This window comes from Oryzias latipes, chromosome 8 (genome assembly GCF_002234675.1).
Source record: "Oryzias latipes chromosome 8, ASM223467v1".
In the NCBI taxonomy this organism is placed as follows: domain Eukaryota; kingdom Metazoa; phylum Chordata; class Actinopteri; order Beloniformes; family Adrianichthyidae; genus Oryzias; species Oryzias latipes.
In genome coordinates this window covers 11,089,334-11,114,872 of record NC_019866.2, presented here as the reverse complement: position 1 = coordinate 11,114,872, position 25,539 = coordinate 11,089,334, and the positions used below count along the sequence as shown (strand labels likewise).

Genomic DNA, 25,539 nt, shown 5'->3' with positions numbered 1-25,539 from the left:
GATCTACTGGGATTTCCACCCTCAACCATCTCAAGGGTTTACAGAGAATGGTCGGAAAAAGAGAAAATATCCAGCGTGCGACAGAGGTCAGAGGAGAATGGCCAGACTGGTTCCAGGCAGGCAGAAAGGCAACAAATAACCACTGGTTCCAACCGAGGTCTGCAGAAGAGCATCTCTGAATGCACAACATGTCCAAGCTTGAGGAAGATGGGCTAGCAGAAGACCACATCAATTCACACTCCTGTCAGCTAAGAACAGGAAACTAGGGCTACAATTCACACAGGTTCACCAAAACTGGACAGTAGAAAATTGGAAAAACATTGTCTGGTCTCATGAGTCTCCATTTCTGCTGGCATATTTGGATGGAAGAGTCAGAATTTGGCATCAACAACATGAAAGCATGGATCCATCCTGCCTTGTATCAACGGTTCAAGCTGGTGGTGGTGGTGGAATAATGGTGTGGGGAATATTTTCTTGGTACACTTGGGGCCCCCTAGTACCAGTTGAGCATGTTTACAATGCCACAGCCTAACTGAGTACTGTTGCTGACCATGTCCATCCCTTTCTGACCACAGAGTACCATCTTCTGGTGGCTACCTCTAGCAGAATAACGCTCCATGTCATAAAGCTGGAATCATCTTAGACTGGTTTCTTGAACGTGAATGAGTTCACTGGACTTAAATGGCCTCCACAGTCACCAGATCTCAACCCAATATAGCAGCTTTGGGATGTAGTGCTATGCCATAAAGGATTAAGGCAGTTCTAAAGGCAAAGGGGGGTCCAACCAGGTACTAGAAAGGTCTGCCTAATATAGCAGCCGGTGAGTGTAGAGTTATGAATGTAGGAATTACTGACAGACAAGAATTTTAACCTGCAAAAGATTTCCAAATGACTTCAAACATCTTACAGGGATCTCACTTAACTGACTTATTTAATACAAATTTAAGGAGCTCCTTTGATATTAAAGCTAGATCTTGAAAGTATTCAAATAAGAGATTCCATCAACCCTTGATCAAATATAAAACAAGTTCTCTCGTTTATCAGTCACATCTTACTGACTTGATAAACGCAAACCAGTAACCCCTCCACGGCCTCGTGCGCCTTGACCCCGGCCAGCCAAAATACACATTCGGCATCAATCAAAGCAGCCAATCAGAGAGACTTCTGTATGATTGGAAGGAAATGGGGCCTAATGAGATCAGGCTGTGCAGGACATTTGTGTCTGCAGCCGTGTCACTCAATACTGCTGTGTGACTGGGATCACAGAGGTGCATGAAACAGAGCAGCTAATACTTATAATCACATCGTCTAAATCATACACACACACAAAAACACTTGCCGAAGTGATTCAGGAGGCCGACTACGATAGTAACGCTTACATAAATACATCAAACGTCAGCGAACATCAGCAGCAGCATCTGCCGTTTCCTCCCACATTAAAGATGAGCAAAAATGCTGCTTTTCTTTTTGCAGTGCTCTTAGAAGTCAAAGAAAGCATCTATTTGCTGTTTTTGACTGGGATAGCAAACAAGGGTTTTGACTAATGTTGTTTTTTTAGCCCAATCTCCTTGGTTGTCCATCTTGCGGGCATGTGAGTGTGGCCCACCCACGACTGTGATGTTCCACAGACATGCCGGCACGCCTCCATGACCTAGGACTAAGCCAAAGGCTCACAGAGCACCACAGGAACAACACGTGTGTACAACTCCTCCTCCACCTCTGGATAAGAAGCCACCTGTTTCAAAAAGACAACACTACAAGCTATTTTTAGTTGCTTTTGCTCACTTTTTTATTCTTCCATGCTCATCTGGGATTTTTTTGGGGGGATAGACATTTAAGCTGGACTACTGGATGAGGAGGATTCCCATTTTTGTCCTAAATTAGCATGAGTTTAGATAGCAAAACCAATAACCAAATACATGGATTTTAATGCAAACATAACAAGCTTTATTTTTGCCCATAAATTGACTTGACCATCTCTAAAAATAAGAATGATCTAAAAGTGCAATGCTTCTTAAACTACCAGAATTAGACCAACATCTCTTTGTTTTTGATTTTAACTTAAATTTCTAAAAACATACATACTTCATATGTATATATACACACCTCCCAATTAAAGTCAATTTGAGCCCTATCTCATTTTATAGTGCAAACAGCACGAGCAAGAATACTATCTGCCTATTCAAACACACAAATCTGGGGCTGTTCAGCTCCAGATGTGCACCCATAAACTCAAACAAGAAAAACACACACTCTAGGGGCGATGAAGATGGCGAATATAGAGATCCACATCATCTACACTCATAAAACGCACAGATGGGAGGGCCCGCATCATGTGTACCTTTGTGTATCCGCAGAGGTGGCAGCTGTTTAATCAAAGAGGCGGAGCCTCATTCTCAAGCTGCTTGTTCATAAGTTTCCAACGCAGGTCGGCTTGCACACAACCTTCACATGAACGCAAACATACAGAGATGCTGGGAATCTCCACCCAGGGATCGCTCCCTGCACTCATCAAACAAAACTACGCTGCCAGACTGCTGCGCCGAGTCTCCCATGGTTACCAGCATCAAGACCTGTGGTGATGGACAGTGGGAAAGAGCGGGATCTTCATCAGTTACTCCCCTGCAGTATGAGAAATGCAGTTAGGAGTAGAGCTACATTATTTTATGAACAAAAGTAAACTGAGGACTCCACCAGTTGCCTCAGATATGATACAGGCTTTTCTGCATCTCTGCTCAAATCACTTGTGGACTTCATTCAACTTAAATGAATGCTGCCATTCTCCTTGAAAGTGTGTTATAAGTACACGCCTCAAGGTTCAAATGAAACCTGTCAGGATCTCCACTGTCAGAAGAGGTGGTCTCCCCTTCATCCTCCCCCAACCCGGCCCTGTGCCCTCAAGTTTACGCTATAGGAGGGCTGGGAATTGGACCCACATGTCGGTAGGCTCTATTTGCTTTAATAACTTGGATTTGAAAGGGGCCTTTTTTTCGGTGAAATGACACCACAGCCCAACAAGGCTGGAAATTCAGAGGCCCCCCTCGACCCCACCAAAACACACTCTTCCTCCCCAGCTGTCTTGTTCTTTCAAAAAAAAGCTGATGCTGATGGGAGGCTTGGTAGCAACGTTGAGGACGATTATCCTGTCAAGAATATCCCGATTTGGAAATCCATGATGAAAGCCTTTGACAGGCGAAGTAATTTGTCCCTTGTCAAAGTTAAGACAAACAAGGAGGACAGGAACAACAGTCGTACCTATTAAGTAGGTGCATGGGGTGCGTTTGGGAGTCAAAGGTTATAGGTTTGGTAAGCTTCTCGTGTCTCAAATTTACATCAGTCAACGTGTAGCTTCAGAGGAGGAAAACAGAACGATCCTCTCTTCCCTTTCCAGCAGCTTCCTTTCGTACTCCTCCTACAATGGCAATAATAACAGCAGCCTGCAAAGAGGTTCTCGATCTCTTCTGTCAGTTCCACTTTTGTGTCTTCCTTCGCACAATCGTTGGACCCGTGAGCTAAATGCTGGTTGTGGGCTGGTTCAACCAAAATCATTGGGTTTGATGGGGCCATAAAGAGATGCATGCTGGGAGAAGGGGTTAAGGGGGGCTGATTTCAATTTTAAACCATGGTAGATTAAGCTTTCACACGAAGCCTGTTGCTGTTACTTGAGGCATCATTGCCAACAGTTTCCAATCTGATGAGGAAAATCTCCACAGGCCCTCATTTACTGTCTTTGGCATCCCTGTTGCAATGCTAAAACTGGCAATTAGAGAGCGTTCCAAGTTCAACCATTTTTCACTTCTGCAAAAGCTGCTAATGAATAATCATGATTACTCTTGTTGGCATTTGAAGAAAATAAACTCCATATGGAAACACAGCCCTGCAGTTATGATCTATACAGCTCGGAATTTTAGGAACTAGCAGAACCTAGAGGCTACAAACTGCAACTACAGGAATCAGACCCTTAAATAGTTTTGAATGAAGATTTTTTAACTCATGGGGAGAGTAGGACTTAATTCAAAAATCAAGAATAATGGTTCACTAATCGAACCACCATTCTTACAATTTAATGTGATTCCAATAGATAGGTTTTACAAACTGATCACAAGATTTTTGTACTAGTCTAAAATTCATATTCATCATATTTTTTATTCGAATCTATTTACCATTTTTTTAGATAGTCATAATAATAAATCATGTAATGTAAATGGTACGGTAGAACAGGCGTGGGATTATATAAGTTTGCTTCCTTCCACTCCCTTTCAAGCAATCTTTGATTTCATGTCTAATTATCTTAAGTTTGATATGTCTTAGTATGAATGTATAATTGCTGATTGTATTTCTTTTGTGCATTATTCTTGCTTTGATTGCTTGAAATAAACCATTTCAAATAAAAATCAAATAAAAAAATTGTTTTTCAGAACTTATTTTGGTAAAATGAACTTGAGTTTTTATTTTTTTCATTTATGAATAACACTAATAGGATACCTTAAAAAAAAACAACCTTTACCAATTATATTATGCATTTTAAGGCAATAATTACAAAGTCAGAAGGGTATTTTTTTTACTATACTCTACTAGATTGATAAAGATCGACAGTCAGCGATCTCGGATGTTGTAAATATTCTTTTTCGAATTTATGGGAATAGATTGAGAATATCTGAGTATTCAGATACTTGTTACAGCCCCAGGGGAGAGGGCAGATCCTTGTAATATGGATGTGGCCGAGTCCAACCTCACCTTGCAAGAGGATGCCAGCAGGGAGCCATCCCTTTTCCAGCTCAGACTCTGCATCTGGTCTCCATGTTGTTCCAGAGCTGCCGGCAAACAGCTGATTAGTAAAAAAGCCTTTAAATATTGTTTAACTTCGACTAGTAAATTGATTAAAAAAAGCAGAAGAAATATGAAAATGTTTGAGAAAAACAGGAAGTCACAACAACAGGTACAATGAACAGTGAAGACACATATGTAAATAAACGAGACAACAAAAACACATCAGTCATGAAAAGTCAATGAGAGGAAAGAGGTGAAGCCATGATTCAAGCATAAAGAATGCAGAAAAGATCAAAATAAACACGGTTTCTATCTGTCAGTTATATGTATGCAGGTAATCATGAGTCGGACACACAAAAGACCTTCTTCTTCAGCTTGTGTACATTACATAACTCATCGTGACACCAGACAGATGAGAAGACAAGGTTTTCTGGATAAGACAGAAGATGAAACCCAAATACTCTGAAAAACAAGTTCATCTTTTAGATCTTAATCCTCAAGTAAATAAAGATTAAAAAAAATAAATAAATGTGATTGAAAGACATTGTGTGATGAAAGACTGGGTCGGCAGTGAGCAGCAGCCAGGGGAGCTGTCATGGAATGGTGGAGGAGAGGCACGATGTGTGCACAGGGGGGTGGTGGAGGTGGGGGTGGTGGTGGGGGGGGGGGGGGTGAGGCCAGAGGATAGAGACTACATCCTGAGGCCAGTTCAGAAAGACTGGGAGCAGGACTTTAAACCAAAACATTACCTCTGCTGCTCCAGAACTTAGACAGAGCCACAGGGCTGTAAAACGTAGGAAGTGTCAGTCATGCATTCTCAAAATATAAAAATTAAAACAGCAACTCCCCACTTCACTACGTCATGTAATTATGTCACAGACAGAAACATAACATGTAGATCAACTGACAAAGACTGAAATGTTACATTCAAAGACACGGTACATGATGAGCCAGACAAATTTAGGTAGCTTGCAAGTGAAATATTTTTAAAACCAACTTTTCCCCTTCAGTCCGAGTGTAGTTCCTACTCTCCATTTACCTGCTAGAGGTGCATCTTTTCGACTGGTATCCCAAATCAGAGGAGACTTGGTGGTGGCAACAGCAAGAAGGCCAGAGCAGGTGGGATGAAACTGCACCAGCTCCAGCCTCCCTTGACCTGGATTTAACGTCAGGCTCGGATCGCTTGGCTGCTGGTGCTCTGGATCACACAAGTGCCACAGCTTCACCTGGACATGAAACAAGGAAAAGGTTGCAAGTTTTTAGTTCAATTCCTCACTAACCACCTTTATGAAAAAATATAACTTTTCAGCTAAAAAAGAAAGAAATGCGATTAAAATCTCACTCCGTTCATCTTTGATCTATTTTTAAACCATTTGATTATGATTATTATAATTTTAGTGCTACATTCAGCTTGCCAAAAGTAGCACCTTAAGTCACCGCTCCCGGCTTTTTCCAACACTTTTTGTCTGCTCCTGATTCACAATGACTTGAAAAAAGAAATACTCAGAAATGTACATTTAGGCTTAAATTTCTTTACATACATCATCCCTTGTGCTATCCTAGGCACTTTAACATTGGGAGTTGGGTCATCTAGACCAACTAGACAGTGCACTGAACCTTTTTTCTTCAATGATTTGTGATCTTCACTGGTGTCCATGGATTACATGAAATCTTTCCACCTTTATCCACCTTTGTCATGGTAGGGAGAACACGTCAATGTAAGGGTGGGGTCATCTAAGATAGCACAAGGGTTAAACGATTAAATAGCTCACCGTTTCATCCGCGGAGCAGGTGGCTAGGATACAATCGTCAAACGGATTAAAGTCCATATCAGTCACAAGATCTGACATAGAAGAGAAAAAAGCAGCAGGTCAGTTTATAAACTGCATCTTAAACTGCACACAGACAGTCTAATTTCCTTGCAGATGAATGGCACACTAAATCTGACCTATTTATTAAGTCTATCAAGTTCAGGTTTTCGCATTTGATGTGTAAAGACACTACAAAAAAGAAAATGCAACTCTGGGATGTTATTCTTCAAATGCATGTATTACAATTGTGTGCCAAACCAAAAAGACATTTACCACCAATTTCAATAAACAGAAACGGAAAAAAAAAAAAAACTACCAGAATGGCAAGAAATCTGCGTGACTGTCCATTGTCCATCAGAACCAGGTCTGACTGAGGTCAAACCAAGCATGCCTCCACCTGCAAACACAAGTTATAAAAGGTAAATGTATGATTTCATCTCAGTAAAGTATGTAATTAAATAAACTTATTTAAGTAGAAAAAAAACAACATTTGCTTTAACCAAGTAAAGTAAGAATGGTAGTAAAACCCTGTTTTTAGTCATACCAGCCTGCTCTGTATTAAAAGCCACCAACTTGGAGCTTGCTTTGATGTGGTTCCCCTGGCAGGAAAAGGAACCACCACGAACATTGTTGATCCATTCCTAGATTTAAGGAAAAATAATTAAACTGAATAAGGAATCATAATAGAGGAGATGGTCAAATTTGAGAACAAATCATTGAAATGAAATCTAGTAATGTTCATCCCACTTTGTGCGTAACCAAGTGCAAAAAAAGATTTATAAAATTAAAGAAAATAAGTGCTGCAATACAACAGGAAGGATTTAGCTCAATGCACACAGAAAGTGCAGAGGGGAAGAGGAAGGACTCCCAGTTTCACAGTGAAGAACTCTTCAAACTTCTTGCATAACATTACCAAGGCATGCATAGCATGAGCGCAGTGTCTGCACACAACAAGCTCAAACATTTACTGAGCTGGCCTCTGAGTGCAAAAGAAGTGGCAGACATTGTGTTTTGTTTTTTAACCAGAGGGCTTTTTAATAGATCCATCATCTCTGCACGGCAGTTCATGCGCCGATTCATGCAGTAGTGTATCCTAAAGCCCTCTTCATAAGTGCATGTATTTTTAAATAGATGTTTTACTTGGATGAAGTGAGGAGCAGTTGCAAAAAAGTCGTTTTTATTTTAGTTGTTATGTAAGTAATGGAACAAATACACTATGGTTTGAGTTGCTTTAATGTCTTGTCCAGTCTTGCACAGTGTTTGAAGCAACAGCAGACACACAAGCACATGACTGCAGCATGGGAATGGTTTCCTGCCATATAAAGTGCTGGTTTTAACATTCATTGGATCACAACACCACCTGCTGTTCGTGCACTGACTGGAGAGGTACTACATCTTTGTGCATTCCTAGCATTGCACAAAACAGCAGATTGCGTGGGGAACATAAATAATATACATCGAAAGCCATAAAAATACAGAAATATTTTTTTAAAAATCCTACAGAATTATTGTAATCTGATGCTAACAGGTCCGATAGTTAATTCCCCGAACCACAACATCCGAACGAGGCCAGCAGCTTCAGTTCATGCAATCTCCTGCTGAATGCAAATACCATTCATGGATTAAGAAATCTTGCAATCATATGGATTCGAAATCTGGTCCTCTTATATTTGAGACATCCAGATGCAGGAAGGAAGTTCAACATCCCTTGAAGACAGCAGGCGTAACCCAAAGTGGCTCAGCTAATAAGTGCTATTGTTAGCCGGTAGACTTGTTCTACCTAGGAGCTCGTATGCTACTCACATCTTTCTTGGCAATTTTCGGAGTGGTGTTTTTGTATTTGGATGTCTTGAATCGATTCATGTTGCGCTCTCAAATTGACTTTCGTGCCTTCCGGATGTCGAGCTGGTTGGAGTGCTGCTGCTTCAGCTGACAGCGGCAGTTGGCTCCTGTGAGTATGCTCGGTTTGTGTCACTGAGTTGTCCGATGATGCGGAGTTTCCTTTTTCTGATGGAATTCTCGGCACCGCACACAGAGGAGTTGCCCCGGAATTTAAAACATGTAAATACTTTTATTCTTCACGCATTTCAAAGGTTAATGGGTTGTTTCTGGATACATATTTTTCTATTTGAGTATGTTTTTAATTTATTTTGCAGGAAGTAAAACAAATATTTTAAAGTAAAACAATTTTAGTTTTTCTTTTTCTTTTTTGCGTGACGCCCACTCCACACCTGACATGCGCAGTGCATGCCGGAGAGTGGCCTTAGTCAGCATGATGGCGTCCTTAACTGTGCGGTGTTCCACACGTTGGATCACAGTTGCGGTGTCCTCCGGACGCCAGAGAATCGCCAGTGCAGTTTTCTCACCTGAAAATGGAGAGATCCGTCGTTTTTCTACTCTTGGGACCGACAGATTATGGTGTAAAGGGAGCTTTGTGCGCGGCGTCGCGGGAAAAGCGTTGACATTGAGAGGTGAGGAAAAGTAAATTAGCTCCCTTGAAACTAAGCTAAAAATGTTCTGTTTACTTCTCCGTAGATAGTTAGATGTCACTTGTAGTCGACCGAGTTGGAATACTAATTTAAAAAATGTTTCGGGCTCGTTAACTGAGAATTGTTTAAAAGAGTTAAATCTATACAGTACAGTGATGTAATCTGTTTTTGCTAAGCTAGCAGCTCGTTGTCAAACACCGGTTTAGCATCGATGTTTGCTGTAGTTCTGTACTTTCTGCAACCTTTTTTGGAACAATTTGTCTGACATGTGACATGTGATTTTTATTTTTAAATTATGTCAATGTCGTTATTTTTCTTTGTTTTTTATGCAATGCTTTGCCAAATGTTTTGAAATTTTTAGCTTGTAGTATGCTTTAATCAATGAAAGTTGCACACGTGACTTTTCAAGTGCAAAAGTAAAGAGACACCATTGAATTCCTAATTAAACACTTTATTCCTGTAAAGATGCTGCTGCTACGATACAGATAAACATCATGGTCCACAGATATTCCTGTGCAAACTGCCACTCTGTCCATCATCACAACAAACCAGAAGGAGCTCAAAGCTGATCTTTACTGCACCTTTACTTTCAACGGATCTGTCACACTTACAGTATAGACAGCTCTCATACATGTCCTGCACAACGTCAACAGACTTCTCTGCCACTGTAGATTTCTCCATACAAACCATGTCATAGACTTTTTCCCAGATCAAGGGTCTACAGTCCAAAAGAGCCATTGGATCAGTTTCTTACTGACCAAAACCCAGCAAGAGCCACAAAGTCCTACCTCAGTGTTAAGGAAAATGCCATTAATTTATGTTATTGTAGCCATGAAACAATTCATTTACAAAATGTTCCTTTTGAATATTAAAATAATTGCATTATAACAGTGTTAAATTTAACAAATTTAACCTATAACAAACAGCCCATGCAAGTTCCTTTCCAAATAAAGTACACCCTGTTTCAAATGAGACCCTCCTGCTGAACCGAAAATGTTAGAAAATGCACGAAAGCAAAGTCAAACATGGGATTTTGACTTGGGTGTGCCTTCAAAATTTTTTGTATTTTGCTATGGATTATATATATGACAACATTGATGTAGAATAAAAAAAACAAAAAACAATAAACCACTTTGAAAGTAATTAGAATCTTTTACCACAAATTTTTATCAATGATCTGATGTGTTCAAAATCAAAACATAAATGACAAAACTAAATGAACTAAAACAAAATAACCACAACTACAAACCCATTTTTCATTGAAATGGTTTGAATTTTTCTTCAAACCCAAAGAGCCATGCGTGGCTCCGGAGCCTTAAGTGTCAAACCCTGCTCTAGATCGACTAAGAGTCTAATGCAGCTCCTTCTGACCCCCTTTGTACTTGTCCAGCAGCATTCTCACTGTAGCTGCTGGATAACTGAATACTAATGGCTTGCTCTCTCGCCCTCCTTGACATTTTTCAGGTGTCAAATTGCCAAATGCTGTCTCCACGCTGTTATTCCACACAAGCACCCCCTCTAGGAGCAAGCAGGACTTCTACCAGATCCTTGGGGTTCCTCGCACAGCAACCCAGAAGGAGATCAAGAAAGCCTATTACCAGGTCTGCTGCTGTTTGATTTCAGTGACGTTTAACCACACTGCTATCAAAACAGCTGACAGTGGTTTTGTTGCTCCCCAGATGGCCAAAAAGTATCATCCTGACACGAATAAAGATGATCCACAAGCCAAAGAGAAGTTTGCTCAGCTGGCTGAAGCCTACGAGGTCTGTCTTTGTCGCTCTTTAGGCTTTACGTGCATTTCTCAAGTTTTGGCAGAAATTGAAGACTTTTCTTGGCCTTTTTGTCTTTCATAGGTCCTTGGTGATGAAGTGAAGAGGAAGCAGTACGACACATATGGCTCGACAGGCTTTGATGCTGGTCAAGCTGGTCAAGGCCAGCATTACTGGAGCGGACAGACCACCAATGTGGACCCAGAGGAGCTCTTCCGCAAAATCTTTGGAGAGTTTTCGGGCGGTCGGGGTTTCGGTGACTTCAACGCCATTTTCGATCAGCCACAGGAGGTAAATGGGATTATAAAATGGGGATTATAGCGAAAAAGCGGGGTTCATCTCTGATTCTCTTGTTTGTCAGTACATCATGGAGCTGACATTCACCCAGGCAGCAAAAGGAGTTAACAAGGAGATAGCCATCAACATAGACACTACCTGTCAGCGCTGTGATGGTAAGGGCCATGAACCAGGCACCAAGGTCCAGCACTGTCACAGTTGCAACGGCTCTGGCATGGTAAGGACTCTGGCATATTGTTTTTTTTTTCAGACTGTCTTTAAACATTTTTTTTTTTTTTTTTTTAATTCAAACATGTTTATTTCTCTACAGGAAACTATAAATACAGGCCCATTTGTGATGCGCTCAACTTGTCGGCGCTGTGGTGGCAAAGGCTCGGTCGTTTCCACTCCCTGTAACTCCTGCCGCGGCACAGGCCAGACAAAGCAAAGGAAGACCGTGATGGTTCCTGTGCCTGCAGGTCAGTCTCCACTGAAGATAGTCACCCTACATATATGCTCTTGTTGGTACTAATGAGCACAAAATGTTTGAGGCACACTTCGAAGAATTTTGATATTGAAAAAAAAATGTAAAATGCCAGTTGTAAACAAGTGTCTAAACATAAAAAACAGAAAATAGGACTTTGGTAAAAAGTTTCGAATAAAGCTGATCAAAACATTCATTGTGTTGTTGTCCTAGCACTGCAACTACTTTTAAAAGAGCTCAAAAGATGATTGGAGTGGGACGTTTAAATAAATTATCAAATGTAGATGTAGTAAGGGATTTTTTCTTTACTTAAAGAAACATCTCATTCCTTCCCAGCATCTGATAAATCTAACTCTGTTCTTTCTGTGCATCTTAGGAGTGGAGGATAATCAGACGGTCCGAATGCCGGTTGGAAAAAAAGAGATCTTCATCACATTTCGGGTAATGATTGTATTGAATGAACTCGCTACCCCCTTCAATTTAATCTTAATGTATGAGCATGCACGGTTGAGTTGGACATAGTTGATGCAAGTGATACTTGGTTACACATCAGAGGAGTTAAGTTACCATAAAATTGACATCATTGTGCAGCTGTTTAAAGCTTTGACTTTATATGTAATTTTGATGTAGGTCCAGAAAAGCCCGATATTCAGGAGGGACGGTGCAGACATCCACTCTGATCTTCACGTGTCTGTGGCACAAGCCATCCTGGGGGGCACGGCCAGAGCACAAGGCCTTTATGAAACACTTAATTTGTCTGTGAGTAAAAACCCCACCTTCTATACATTTTACACTTGCAGAAAAAGTGAAAGATTTTTCTTCCAATTGTTATTTTTCTCAGATCCCTGCAGGAATGCAGTCAGACCACAGAATTCGCCTTTCAGGAAAAGGAATTGCTCGTGTCAGTGGATATGGTTTTGGAGATCACTACATCCATGTGAAAATAAAAATACCCAAGTAAGATGCTTGTTTTTACAATGAAAGGTTTTCTGCATGCAGTCTCTCACCTGAGATTAAAATAACATCTGGTACGTTTTTGCAGGAATTTGACAGACAGACAAAAAGCATTAATTTCCAGCTATGCAGAAGATGAAACGGAAATAGAGGGGACAGTAAATGGTGTCACTGCCACCAGCACAGGTACGAGGATCCACACTGCCAATGTCTTCATTTATTTATTTTTTTATTTTATTTTGGACCATGGATCCTTAGTGACTTCTTCATCTTGAAAGCAGTGTTCTTTTTTCTCCACATGGGGGCAGTATTAGTTAGTGGCTAGGAAAAGACCAATTTATGATTAGGGTGTGTAATTTTAAAAGAAATTAGTGTAGATATTTTATCACCAAACTATGAGACTTGACCCCCCCCCCCCCCCCCCCAAGTAATTGAATAAACACATGTTGGTTTACTTTAACATGTGTCTCTTGAAACCTAAATGTTTCCCAATGTTTTTCAGGGAAAAGATCTTGGAATTGAATCTTTATCGACTGCTGACCACAGCAGGGAGGACAATGCAAAGCAGCATGGACGCATCACAAGGAATTTACAGAAAAATGAGGAAGTGTCTCTCTCTTTTTTTTTTTTTTGGATTAATCGTTTAAAAATGACCAACTTGGATCTGTTCTAAAAACACACAGAAGATGCTTTGTTGCTCAGTTCCAGTGGATCTACAGCGAAGAGGCTGCACCTCCTCTTCCTGTCAAGTGTCAGTGGAAGCCAGTGTGGCTGTACAAACCTGTACTTCATGGCACCCAGTACTCTCATGTATAGAATAAATAAAGCTGTACCTGGGCAGTCTCATCGTTTTGCTGCTTTATTAAACTGAAGAGAATTCTTGTCTCTCAGAGGAAAATATTGAAAAAGTCCTTCTCAAATATGTTTAAAGTAGTAACCTCTTCTGTAGTCTACAGTGGAGAAGAAAGTGTCACATTATTTGACTCTGGAAATGCTGGCATTGACTTAAGCTAAATTAAATTATCTGATGCAGGGATCAAAAGTAGATCTGAGTCAAGTTAACACCTTTTTTCCAGTTTCTGGTTTGAAATAGAATTTGAGCCGACTGGCCAATTATTCAGCCCACTCTTGTTCAAACACCTTATTTTAGATCTGGAAGCAGTCACACTACATTCTGCATTGAAGCGTGTGAACCTTAGCTAAAAGACAGTTTAAGTTTCAATTTGCATTTTGGATGATATTTTATGCTAAACCCTTCAGATAAATTAGAAATAATCTGCTAAAAGGAAAATCGGAGGGAAAAGGAAAACTGAGTTTATTTTATTACTGACAGTAGCACATGTTACATTTTATGAATACACAGCCAGTTACTGCTAAAACAGATTAGGTGCAAAGATGATGGACCCGTTAAAATTTCGAATAAAACAAACAGTTATGGCCTCTACATGTCCTCCTGAGATACACATTTCATTTTACATCCATAATTTGTAATACACAACAGATAAACGTGGGAATACAGAGATTTAATAAACAGCATCTCTGTTCGAAATTAATTTAACCTGAACCACTATTGCCATCTGTGGTCCTACAGTTGAATTTATTATTCTTTATTCATTTCTGAAAAGTAAACAAATAAATGAACTTTTCCAAAAATATAATTCATGCTAAAAGCAAAAAAAAAACAAGTTTGCTTTGGTGTTTTGACTTAAACATTCTTAAAATAATTAAGATTCTTTTTCCTCCCATGACAATCAGGCAGCATAAGATCAAACATCTGGTGAACGTTTACACCATAAACTGCACAAATAACAAAATATTTCTCTCCTTTTAGGCTTAAAAAAAAAAACAAAACAAAAAAAACAATGGAAAGTGGATGCTAATCTCCACCTCCGCGCCTTCAGAAATGCAGTATAGATTACCCATCATGTTGGTTAATGAAGTGCTGTCGAGTATCCACAACAAACGGATACAAAAGCAGATGTGAGGGCTTCTGAAAGGCCAGTGTGCAATTGATGGAAATTTACAGAAGCCCATTTACAGACCCCATGTTGCATAATATAAGGAGGCCCACACTGCTTCCGCTTTAAGTAGTAAATACTAAAATTAAAAATACTAAAGTTCAGCTGTCAAATTTGTACCTCATGCTAGGCTCCTTCCAGAAGATCCAACCACACTGGAAAACTAAAATGGACAAAGCTGGAGTTTTGAGCCCTTCCAAGGCCTGAGGGAAACCGTTTCTGACCTAAACAGTTCTAACACGATAAATCTCACCTGAAATGTGCATTTTAATCATTCTATTCTAGTTTTAAGCAGACAATCATTACACAATTCAGACACTAAGTGAACCTGCACCTGGAAAGATGATCATCTGAATATTCATTAGGAATTGAAAGCTGTTTATCATGCACTTGTCAAAGAAACGCTCTCAAGTTCCAGTCAGATGTCTCAAGTGTTTTTTTTTCAATAGATTTAGGCTAAAATAAAAAAGTATAAATATAAAGATCCACTTCCACATAAAACCGTTTTTTTCAAACTCTTATCAAAGGGACGGTCTGTCTAACAAAAGCAAACACAGTATTTTATTTTTAAATCATGACTGTTAACAAATGTAACACATTGTAATGCTAATGTCATGATATAATAGCTACGGGGGAGGAAAACGCCTCTTCAATCTAGGTCTGCCTCAATAATTATGATAATGACCGTTTGTTGCGATAAGGGAGGATGATCTTATCGGTTTTTTGTTCATGCACAGAAAAAAAAAAACACTCAGCAACTGCAATTAGGTAAATGTAATGTGGGGTTTGAGGCAAACAGCAGTTTTAGCAAAATAAAATTCAGAAAGGGAGTTTGGAAACAAAAGAGTTTCTTTTAGAAACAAAGATTATTTTGATGGAATATTTTCATTTTAAACTTATTTATGAAGTTAAGACAACCCATAAATCCATCATTGCTAAGAGAAAAATAAGTTACAGCAAAAATAATTCTATTTTTTAATAGTCTCAGTGTAACGTTGGTCAACGTTTATCCACCATATTGCTTTTACTTGGCATTTTCTTATATTTTCAGTTTCTCTTGAAAGTTTTCATTGTTGTAAAAGCTCTAGAGTCATCAGTGGGGAGGCAAAGTGCCAAGTCTCTTTCAATACGGTGTGCTTTGACAAAATGAATGGTGTTGGAATCCTAATTTCTAAAAACAACAATCAAAAGGTGATTTGGAATATGATCAAAAGTTGGAAAAAATAAATCTTTCTCCTTGATGTGCTTTGTTAAAGACTTGTCTCACAGCTGCAGATGATTCTACATCAGATACCATGCTGCCAGTCCAGCCAAGGCAGCAAACCAGGTGGCAAACAGGACCTGCCCTGTTGGGTGTCGGAGCACAACCATGGCCATCTGACACATGTAGGCTGTTCCTCCTGATGCAGCTGGGACAAGAGGGACAAACGTCAAACTAGAGAACAGAATCCTTTCAAAAAAGTGGAATTCATAAAACAGTACTTACCCATTTTGGCAGCATAGTATGGACATTTGCTGATGTCTCCGTCCATTGCTCCATGAACTGGCATCCCAGCATCTAAAACATCCTCTTGAAATGTTTTGCCAATTTCTTCCAACTCTTCAAACACCTTTAAAAAAGAGAGAAGACAAGCACAGTTTTGTTGGAATATTCCAGAAAATACTTGAACAGCAGTCTAACAAGGCAAAGATAAGTCGGATGATTTAGCAGGTAAATGCGAAAGCACAATCCCTTGTTTTATCAGTAATAACATTTTTTTTTGGTTTCAGATTTAGAGAAAGGTGGTCAAAACATGCACAAAAGCTCTCATGTGTGCAGTATGAAACATTACAAGAATCCCTAAAGTTGTTCTCTCTGGCCTCGTACCTCCATGTTGAATTGAAAGGCTTTGACAGCCTCATCCACCAGTCTCTTCTTTGTGTCCATGTCCAGTTCCAACTCATTCATCCGACTTCGGTACAACTGCTTGAATGCTTTGGCACTATGGATCCCATCAAACTGATAGAACTCCAGGCCTTCTCCTGTGGGAGGCAACTTCAAAGCTCTCTGTGCGACTTTCTTTAGCACTTGCCCCCCAGACAGGTCCCCCATGTAGCGAGTGTAGGCATGGGCCACCAGCAACACCGGATCTTCCTCCCCTACCTGGTGGATACGATCTACATAACACTGGGTGGCTTTGGAGCATGTAATCTGGTTCCTCCATTCTGGACCATAAAAGTACTCGAGATCACGAGCCAGAGCTTCATGACGGTGCAATTCTGCAGGGAAATAGAGTGGAGCAAACTGGGGGTGGTCCTTGTTTCTTTCAATCTCCTCCTCCATGGCAGTGTATGTATAATAAAGTGCCACAGCGCCAAGCTGATCGAAGACAGAAATGCACAGTTAGTGCTACATTTCTTTACCTCTCCAATAACAAAGCAGTAGTTCGTTATTTTAAAAGCTGACCCCTCTTCAATTTTAACCAATCTAACCTTGAAGAGCTCTTTGCGGATTCGTCCCCTGAGGAAATCTTTCACAAACTGCGTGTTTTCCGCCTTTTCGTGAACTTCTTTGGTCCCTGCTGCAAGCATCTCTGATAGGTCCTCTGGACTGGAAAGGGCAAAGCATCAAAAAATGAGTCGTCTAGTCCAAAGACTTTTTTTTTTTTTTTAACAAAACCGGATAAATTGACAAATACCTTGGAAGCAGGATAATTTATAATCACATTTTACTTGATTGGAAAACAAAATCATATTTCCGATTTACCTGAGAGCGCCTTCTTTTTCTTCATTCCCCAGTCCTCTTGTCCCCATTTTCTCTGCAGACATTGGCGATGTGATGTTTCCAGAAATGCTATCACACTAGAATATTTACAAGGAAGGTAAAAAAGTTGAGGTCAAAATCACCAAAACCCTAAAAACAACAACTAGAACAGAAAATAAACAAAAAGATGACTTTAAATCTAAGGGGTCACTCAATACATATCTCTTAAACAGAAAAACAAACAAAATACAAGCATTACACTATATTAATGTTTAAAAATCCCCATCACAAAATATATAACATCAACAAAATATTGGATCAATTTTTCATTAAATGCTTGTGTTAACATGAGGCTATTAACACTAATCGACTTGTTATTTCTAGGAAATAATGAATGAAACAATGACAACTTTGACAACTAAAATCCAATAGCAGACAAATCCGATATATACAGAATACAGCAGCTTTATAAAGCAGTTTCGACATAAAAGCAGTGGAGAGGTAAACTCACCAAACAAGGGGTAGAAAATCTGCAGATGATTATGAAAGTCCCCAAAGTAAAACAAGCTAAATCATCAGAGGCGCCTGGCAGTATTTACCTTGAAAGGAAAACAAGAAGTAAAAGCTGAAGCAGGTCATTCTGGTGAGATCTGGTTCAGTTGTTTTACAAAGATAGCCTCTGCTTGACCTGCATAAAGCAGCCAACCAGAAACCCCAGCAGCTCAAATGACACACAATACAACAACAAGGCTTCTGGCGTTTACCACAGGACAGGTCTCCCAGAATGATGACCGGTAATCTAGCAGTAATGTCGAGACTTCAAGTCATTCTGTTTCTTTCACACATTCTAACAAGAATTCTAAAACAAGAAACAAATTTGGTAATACAGTAACACCACTAACAACACTATCTTTTTTAAAATATAACGGAACACCATTTTGACCACCACAGCTAACTTTACCGGATGACTCTAGCTAGCTAAAGCTAAATATCGTAGTAAGCTAAGAAACTCTAAGGTTTAAAAGCGGCTGACGACACGCTACAAATTCGACCTGTTCTTCTTCTGACTGACATGTTGATTCAGTAATAGGAAACAAACCTTAATTTGGTACATTCGTTATATTACAAGTCAATATTTAACACTCAGTTTTCATCTGCGTCAACACATTTGTCCCGTTCTGCAGCGTAAGGCGGAGCCTAACGGATGACGTCAGTTTGTAGTATTTTAAAGCACAGATTTGTAGTTTTCTTGTAAATGTGTTTTCTTTTTGACAGGAGTTTGCTTTCCACCTTTATTGATACTATACTATTACTCTTTTAGGTATTAAGAAATGAGTTCTATTTTCATTTTATTTATGCTTTTTTTTAACAGGACACAAATCTGAGTTGTTGGTTAAATGTACAATGAAAGGCTAGTTTAAATATTTATCTCTTATTTCAGGAGTAATTGGCTTACATAAATAAGCAAACTAAAAACAGTCATTGTAGAGAATATTAAGTTGAAGGGTTTTTCTCTTTGAAACAACACAATAATAAGAATAATAACCTTTTAAGATAAGGATCACAGAGTATAGAAAAAGAATTATAAAAAGGCTAGGTTTTCAGCTTTTTTTTTACAAGAAAAAACTGAGTCTGCAGATGTAAGGTTGAGAGGAAGGGAGTTCCACAGTGATGGAGCCACTGCTGCAAAGGCTCTCTCGCCTTTAGTTTAAACCGGGTTCTCTTTACAACCAGCAGACACTGGTCACATGATCTCAGGGACCTGCTGGGAGTGTACGGCTGCACGAGGTCTTTTACATAGTAAAGGGGATATTAAGAGCTCTGCATGGTAAAACCATGTTTAAAATGCACTCGGAAACGGATGGGGAGCCATTGTAGCTGGATTAATAACGGGGTGGCGTTCCAAAAGGAAGAAGAATTGGTTAAAAGCCTTATAGCAGCAACAACAATACATATTAAAATGCATATGTAGGTTTTGGAAAGTAAAAGTTTGACTGAAAATAACAATTTCCACATAGTTTCTTGTGTAACTTAACTACATTTTCCTGTGAGAGTTGAACCAGAACATCTTAATCTCTCCCTCATAAGCACACAGACCAATCTTGTCTGTTTTTTTGCACCAGAGAGACAGATCCAAGTCAGAGGAAGATTTTTTTTTTTTTGGTTCTTCATGTGCATACATGATTCATTCATGCTGTTCATGAAATATGTTCAGCAAACATATGTGTGTGTCAGGGAACAAAGTGTACATTTTTGGATGTGTTTCTGCTCAATGAGCCAGTTTCATGCCAGTATGCCGGCTTTTATGTCAGATGTTTGATCGCAGGGCCTTCCCCCTCGCTGCTTCTGAGCTCCAGGAGGCTGGTGGGGGAAAATGTGCACTCAACATGAATCACTTCACTCCAGTGGGGCCAACAAGCTGTTGCATTGCATTAAACTGCTTTGGTTACGCCAGTGATTAATTGAAGTTGAAAAAGAACAGAGAATTGTCTAAGAAAAGATCTGACTAACGTCATACTTTGAAATGGAACTATTCTCTTAATGGTTTTCTGATATTGCATTTGCATCCTTATCCAAGTTTCAGTGACCTTGCAGTTTGTTGGGCATCTGATCAATTGTCTTTCCAAGTCATGTAGGTATACGTTTGCAATTGCATTAAGGTCTGTGAGGAATAACAAGAATCCCACTCCTCTTTTGCTGTTAAAAATATAGAATTTTATCCAAATTATGTACAAACTATTTTTGTCCTTGACGAATGGCTCTCTTAGCAACCGCTTTTCCTAACCCAAACTTTAATGTAAGTCTCGCGAGAACTAAAAACTTCTGAATAAGACAATCATGTGTCGATAGCTACCTTATGACAAGTACTGCGTGCGTGTTTTTGAAAAGAAGAAAAAGACAGATTTATTTTAAATACGTTGGTTCAATTTTTAAATACAAGTTTGTTTGCTTTTTAAATTGCAACTATTAGTTGCATCTCAAGTTAGGTAGTGTAACTTCCGCATCCGTTATCTGCGAGCTGGCGGGTATTTAGTACTCAGTTAACGTTGCCAGATTTAAAAACAGGTAATGTTGTTCGGTGTAAAACCGATGAAACAATGTACGGAAACCAATTGTCGCGTCGTTTTTAGTTTTTTTTCGCTGATGATCGGCCATTCGGTTTTTTTGGTTTTGTAACGGAGGAACAGTAAGAACTCTGCCCTTACTTAATGAAGAACTATGTCGCTGATATCTACGGTTAAAGAAATTATTCAGATTTATAAGGACGAACAAACCCAGCTCAACGACTCCATTCAGCTTTATGTGGACATCTTAAATAACCTGTAAGTAAACATACGTTAAACTCCAAGGCTATGTCAGTAAAATTTTTAACATGGAATGAATGTTGTTTATAACTAATGTATTTTTATCATTTGTGCACACAGTGAGTAATACATTTAGAGTAATCTTAGGCCCTGTGTTCTGCTCATCAGGTTAAATTGGCATGTGGCGACCACATGGCGCTGTGGCTTAGTTGGTTAAAGCGCCTGTCTAGTAAACAGGAGATCCTGGGTTCGAATCCCAGCAGTGCCTTTTACTTAAGCAAACTATACATCTGCATTTAAAGCATGACTATTTTTAAAACATAGATTATTATGTGTATTTAACTCACAATGTGTACAAAAACCAGTTTGCATATTTATACTGTCATGAACCTCTGATAATGTTTTTTGTGTTGCAATCCTGTAAATATAATCCTACTCTATCTTTATGTTATTTTATTTTATTTAACCTTTAAAATTTTGGCATTCAGAGCGAAAAGCAAAGTAAGAATCTCATTGTACAGGGAAACCTGTTTCCTTACTGTGCATATGACAAAAAAAAACTTTTATATCCTTAAATCCAATTCCTTTAATCTTTTTCTTTTTTTTTAAATTTTCATTTAGAACATGCCAATCGTTTGAGGAGTCAGAACTTGCAGAAGATGCTCTCCGAGGTAAGTTGAAGTAAAATGAATCAGTCTGGGTTGTCAGAAGAAAAATGGTTGATTAAAAAATTAACCTTAATAATTTAAGGTATGTAGTCTATTTTAGTAATACTAACAGCAAATTTAAATTAGAAAACAACAAATTTGGTAGAAAAAACTAAGAAATTTATGATACCATTATAATTAGCTGGAATAACTGAGTTGTATCCTTGCATTTTCAGATGCTGACTCTTCATCGAGGGAGAAAGAAGATATAGAACTTCTTGAAAAAGCACTGGAAGAAGCTCTACGAGTTCGCACAGGCTCAGACAGTTCTAGAAAAACATTAAAATCAAATGTATCTCGTATTCAAAAGGAAAAAGACACATTTATGGGTAAATTGAGTCAAAGTGCTCCTGCTAAAGGAAGTCAAAATGCAGCCAGAGCTGCCTCTAAACCCTTCAGCTGTGACAAAGAAGAACACAAAATATCAGCGTCAACAGTTCGCCCCAAAACAAGTTCAAGATTTTCAGCAACCGGCACATCTGGAAAGTCCAAATCCACCTGTAAAAGAAAAGTAATCCAAAATCGCCCTCCTTTAGTCCAGACTGATCATCACCATGCCTTGAGGAAACTGCAGCAGACTGTCTCGGCATCTGCCACTCCTGATCAGATCACCACGCCACTCTCTGAAAACAAGACGGACGGGAGCAACATGCAGAGCGGAGATGACCCGAGCAATGCTGCATCTGCCTCCAACCTTTCTCTAAATAAACCACTACGTGGCACTAACAGTTTGCATATACAAAATAGGTATGAATCATTAAAGCTTTTTTTTTTTTAAATTTTGGATGCGCTTTTTTATTTCTTGACTTTGCTACATGACAGGTTTCTTCATGAACAAGCGACAAAATGGCGAGCTTCTCGGAGTAAACACATCAGGTTAAATCTTGATTCAAATTCTAAAAAGTGATTCCTAATTTCACAGCAGGTGTGTAGCTGAACAAATATTTCTCTTTATATAATCTACAGATTGTGGGAGAAGGCCATTGCCCTGCAAAATAAACCTGTGCCTGAAAGGAATCACTTTTTGGATCGCGTCAGAACTATGGTAACTATTTTCTAGGGTGGCAAACTGTATTTCCATGTTGTGCAAATTTGAGCACATGCTTCAAATAGATATTCTTTTTATTTTAGAATTCTTTATTGATACAGTTTAAAAAAAAACTCTTGAGTTTAAAAGGCTCTTCTGACCCCTATAGTTTCCCAAGGATTGGCCGAGTGGTTCTCCAGATAAGACCAGGGGTCAGCTGGACAGATTGACTCACAAAGCGTTCGATCTTGTGCATTACCAACAGACGGAGGAGATCTTTGCCAATCATACATCTGAAATGGACGCAGAGCGGGGTAAAAGGCTTGTTCAGACTTAAGTGTTCAAAGTTAGGAGTGGTGAAAATCAGTGATGTAGATTAATGACACAAGCGTGTGGGTGAGAAAACGTGGCGTTTGTGTGGAAACTCCACAAGAGTTGGCAGGAAGCGAGTTTGTAAGAGCTATTTAGAAAGCTTTTTCCCTGCCAAACAGTTTCCCACGATCCTGAGGAGTAAAGATTGTTTTTTTGATGTTCATTCAAACTAACTTTCCCTCAGAGTTTCTCATCTTCACCCTGCGCTGCTGAAGGTCGGCCATCATAAATATGTATTTTAATCATCAGCCTCTTCATAGGTAGCAGACAAAATGAGAAGGGCTCTCCTCAGAGCCGTAAAAGGTTGGATATGACAACAGCTGAGCTCCAGATCTTGGCAGATGAAGTGAAACAAGGTAAGAATTGTAATTATCCATGAGAAAATAACATTAAACATCACACACTCTCCAAATAAAATAAATACCATGATGGTTTAAAATGACGCATAATTTGGATTCATCAGAAATGTCTTCATGGACGTCTTTTATACAATCCCCATAATTGTGCTCCAGTCATCTTCTGGGAAGGAGATCGGTTTATGGTTGCCAGTTAAATATCAAATTCCCCACAAGTACGCTGCCAAATAAGTGCGAGAGGGATGTTTCCATTCATTTCTAAGCCCCCCACACAGAATTTTATCATGTGAAGTGAACACATGCAACTAATTTAGGGATTTGCACCTCGTAGCTGCATACGCATTTCATTTTGAACATTTTTTTTCCTATGAGAGGGGCTTTTAATTAGTATAATTCAAACAGTATTTGGAAAAACGATTGCGGTGTGCTAACGAGTTAATCTAGGTTCTCCGACTCGGCATGCGGAGCAGTTGCGGTGCAGCCCAGGTGTCAGATCCGTACTTTCAGATCCCCTCCCTGTGACTGCGGAGTTTTGAAGCTATCTTTCCAGATGAGCCAAGGCAAAGACCCCTTCTATTTAAAGCTTAGGCAACTGAGCAGAAAAACGTTTTAGGGTACAGTTGCTGACGCTCTAAAAATAACCATATTTTCCATCAGAGTGGAAAGCATGGGATCAATGGAGGCCCGAGGGAGGCTGTCTTTGCCCCACTGGGGCAAACGATGTGTGGAGAGATGGGATATCTTCACCCCTGCCCCTGATTATAACCTGTAAAACAGAAGCAGAACTCCAAGAAGTGGAGAGGCTACGGGCGAGCGTGGCACTTCTGCAACAAGAGATTCACTTGGAACAGGTTAGAGCTTTCCTCATAATGTGTTCTATAAGATTTTGTTCAGATTAGATCACGTGACCATAATCTCTGCTGCAGGTACTGTGGGACTCTCTCTCTTCTCACCTTTCCTCCATTGGACCCGGCTCTGGATGTCCTAAACCGAGCATGCTCAGAGACATGTACTCATTGCTGGGTGAAGGAGGGGAACGCTTCCCCGCCATCGTCCTGGACTCAGAACCTGACTAAGGACGGATGTAACCGAGTTCATGAAGTTTAAAAAACGGAGTGAAAGCACATTTTATGAACGAAACGTTAATTTGTGCCCAATTATTTTCAACAGAGGAAAGCTGAAGCACAAATATTTCTGTCTGTTAATGTCAGCTGTGATTTGCGTGATATTGTCTGGCCTTCCAATCTGGACGCAGCCTTCTCTGGTCTGATGTGATCCTAAACGATAAGCATGTAAAGATCTAGGAGATTGATGGAAATCCATAAACGTGAATTAGAAAATGCAGGTTTAGAATTTAGATTCGTGTGGGCTCTCTGGGTGAAATCTTTAAATATAGTGTTAAAATGTATTTTTTTTGCATTAAATGTGGAATGAGTGTGACCTCTGTGATCCAACTGTTGTTTTCCAGAAAATATTAAATGGTAAATATTTACACAGCGCTTTACTTTCTTAGAAGGCATAAAGCGCTTTACACTCACAGACCCATGCACAAACATTCACATGGCAGCTCTGCTGACTAACACTGGTGCCAACCTATAACCATGAGGAGCAATGTGGGGTTCTGTACCCAAGGACAAGACATATGGGCGGGTAGGGGGGAACCCAACCTGCTTCTGATCAGAGGTTGACCACTCTACCTTTGCACTACGCCCACCCCAATATTGTTTGGTTTGCACAGCTATAACAAAGCAGTTATTGTCAAAAATAGTGCAAACGGGGGTGAGCCAGCAGGTGGCGTACAGCTTGCAGAGGAAGTGACCTCAGAAGATGCTAATGAGTCCCATGTTTTTCTGGAACTTCAGGCTTTTAACAGAAGCAATCAATTATTAGGATGTAAAGAGGATGATCCAAGGCCATATTTCTGCAATTCTAGCAAAACCAGTTGTACGTATCTGTCAGCTGCTTGCATGTTGCCTTGCTGTACTTTGGATTTGTGTAAACAGAAGACAAAAGTCTGTCGCTAAAACAAAAGAAGGCCATTCTGACATATTGGTCTTCCTCCTTGCATTTGTTTTTTTGTTGTTGTTCCAAATGAGGACCCTTATCAGTAGGTTTCTCTTCAAAACGCGTGCAATAAAATAAAAAAAGAAAAGAAAAACAGATGGAGACACCATCTGTAATCATACAAAGTGATTGACTCTTGATCTTCGTTTCCACATTGAGCTGGCATAGCACAGTTGAACCATGTTCAACCACCAATGTTTGGCTCTGTTTTGATATTCCTCGGTTTGCCCATCTCGGATGTAATTTGAGGGTGTGTGTGCGAGAGATGCTGGAGGACCGACAGGCTGGAAGCTCACTGATGACGTGTGGATGTCAGGGGCTGAGGCAGACTGGACGACAGGTGGCGCTGGGTCCACGCAGCAAGACGTGGGTGTTTGAGTCCTGCTGCACCAGC

The 25,539-nt window shown here is 39.7% G+C and overlaps 4 protein-coding genes and 1 non-coding gene across 6 annotated transcripts in view; 3 read left to right on the top strand and 2 right to left on the bottom strand.

The window, feature by feature from the left end:
* Positions 1 to 8,546, bottom strand: part of LOC101155031 (mitochondrial import inner membrane translocase subunit TIM16) — an 87,378-nt gene extending 78,832 nt beyond the window's left edge. The window contains exons 1-6 of one of the 2 annotated variants that reach the window (XM_011478177.3): positions 8,385 to 8,546; positions 7,126 to 7,222; positions 6,898 to 6,978; positions 6,543 to 6,613; positions 5,810 to 5,996; positions 4,738 to 4,814 (exon numbers count right to left, since the gene is read on the bottom strand). In XM_011478177.3, coding sequence (XP_011476479.1) covers positions 4,738 to 4,814; positions 5,810 to 5,996; positions 6,543 to 6,613; positions 6,898 to 6,978; positions 7,126 to 7,222; positions 8,385 to 8,444 — 573 coding nt within the window. In that variant the 5' untranslated portion in view covers positions 8,445 to 8,546. The remainder of the gene's footprint in view (positions 1 to 4,737; positions 4,815 to 5,809; positions 5,997 to 6,542; positions 6,614 to 6,897; positions 6,979 to 7,125; positions 7,223 to 8,384) is intronic. The other variant, XM_023957547.1, reaches the window with a different exon arrangement.
* A 151-nt stretch (positions 8,547 to 8,697) lies between these two features.
* On the top strand, positions 8,698 to 13,399 carry LOC101154780 (dnaJ homolog subfamily A member 3, mitochondrial). Its single transcript, XM_023957551.1, has 11 exons — positions 8,698 to 9,052; positions 10,535 to 10,671; positions 10,750 to 10,833; positions 10,924 to 11,130; positions 11,201 to 11,353; positions 11,447 to 11,594; positions 11,976 to 12,040; positions 12,230 to 12,358; positions 12,441 to 12,556; positions 12,642 to 12,739; positions 13,056 to 13,399. The coding sequence occupies exons 1-11, from the start codon at positions 8,818 to 8,820 to the stop codon at positions 13,073 to 13,075; spliced, it is 1,392 nt and encodes a 463-aa protein (XP_023813319.1). The 5' UTR covers positions 8,698 to 8,817; the 3' UTR covers positions 13,076 to 13,399.
* Positions 13,400 to 13,846: 447 nt separating this feature from the next.
* Positions 13,847 to 18,535, bottom strand: LOC101175163 (heme oxygenase 2). The gene is made up of 7 exons (XM_004071428.4): positions 18,414 to 18,535; positions 17,826 to 17,913; positions 17,318 to 17,412; positions 17,044 to 17,161; positions 16,439 to 16,930; positions 16,058 to 16,181; positions 13,847 to 15,980 (listed from the first exon to the last, which is right to left on the bottom strand). Exons 3-7 carry the CDS (start codon positions 17,377 to 17,379, stop codon positions 15,853 to 15,855), a joined length of 924 nt encoding a protein of 307 aa, XP_004071476.1. The 5' UTR covers positions 17,380 to 17,412; positions 17,826 to 17,913; positions 18,414 to 18,535; the 3' UTR covers positions 13,847 to 15,852.
* Positions 18,536 to 20,114: 1,579 nt separating this feature from the next.
* Positions 20,115 to 24,573, top strand: LOC101174919 (uncharacterized protein C16orf59 homolog). The gene is made up of 9 exons (XM_004071427.4): positions 20,115 to 20,637; positions 21,241 to 21,290; positions 21,503 to 22,073; positions 22,149 to 22,202; positions 22,293 to 22,371; positions 22,523 to 22,667; positions 22,986 to 23,081; positions 23,739 to 23,932; positions 24,008 to 24,573. The coding sequence occupies exons 1-9, from the start codon at positions 20,534 to 20,536 to the stop codon at positions 24,155 to 24,157; spliced, it is 1,443 nt and encodes a 480-aa protein (XP_004071475.1). The 5' UTR covers positions 20,115 to 20,533; the 3' UTR covers positions 24,158 to 24,573.
* trnat-agu lies at positions 20,814 to 20,887 on the top strand. Its single transcript has one exon. It is a non-coding gene; the product is annotated as a tRNA-Thr (tRNA).
* Positions 24,574 to 25,539: the final 966 nt, after the last annotated feature.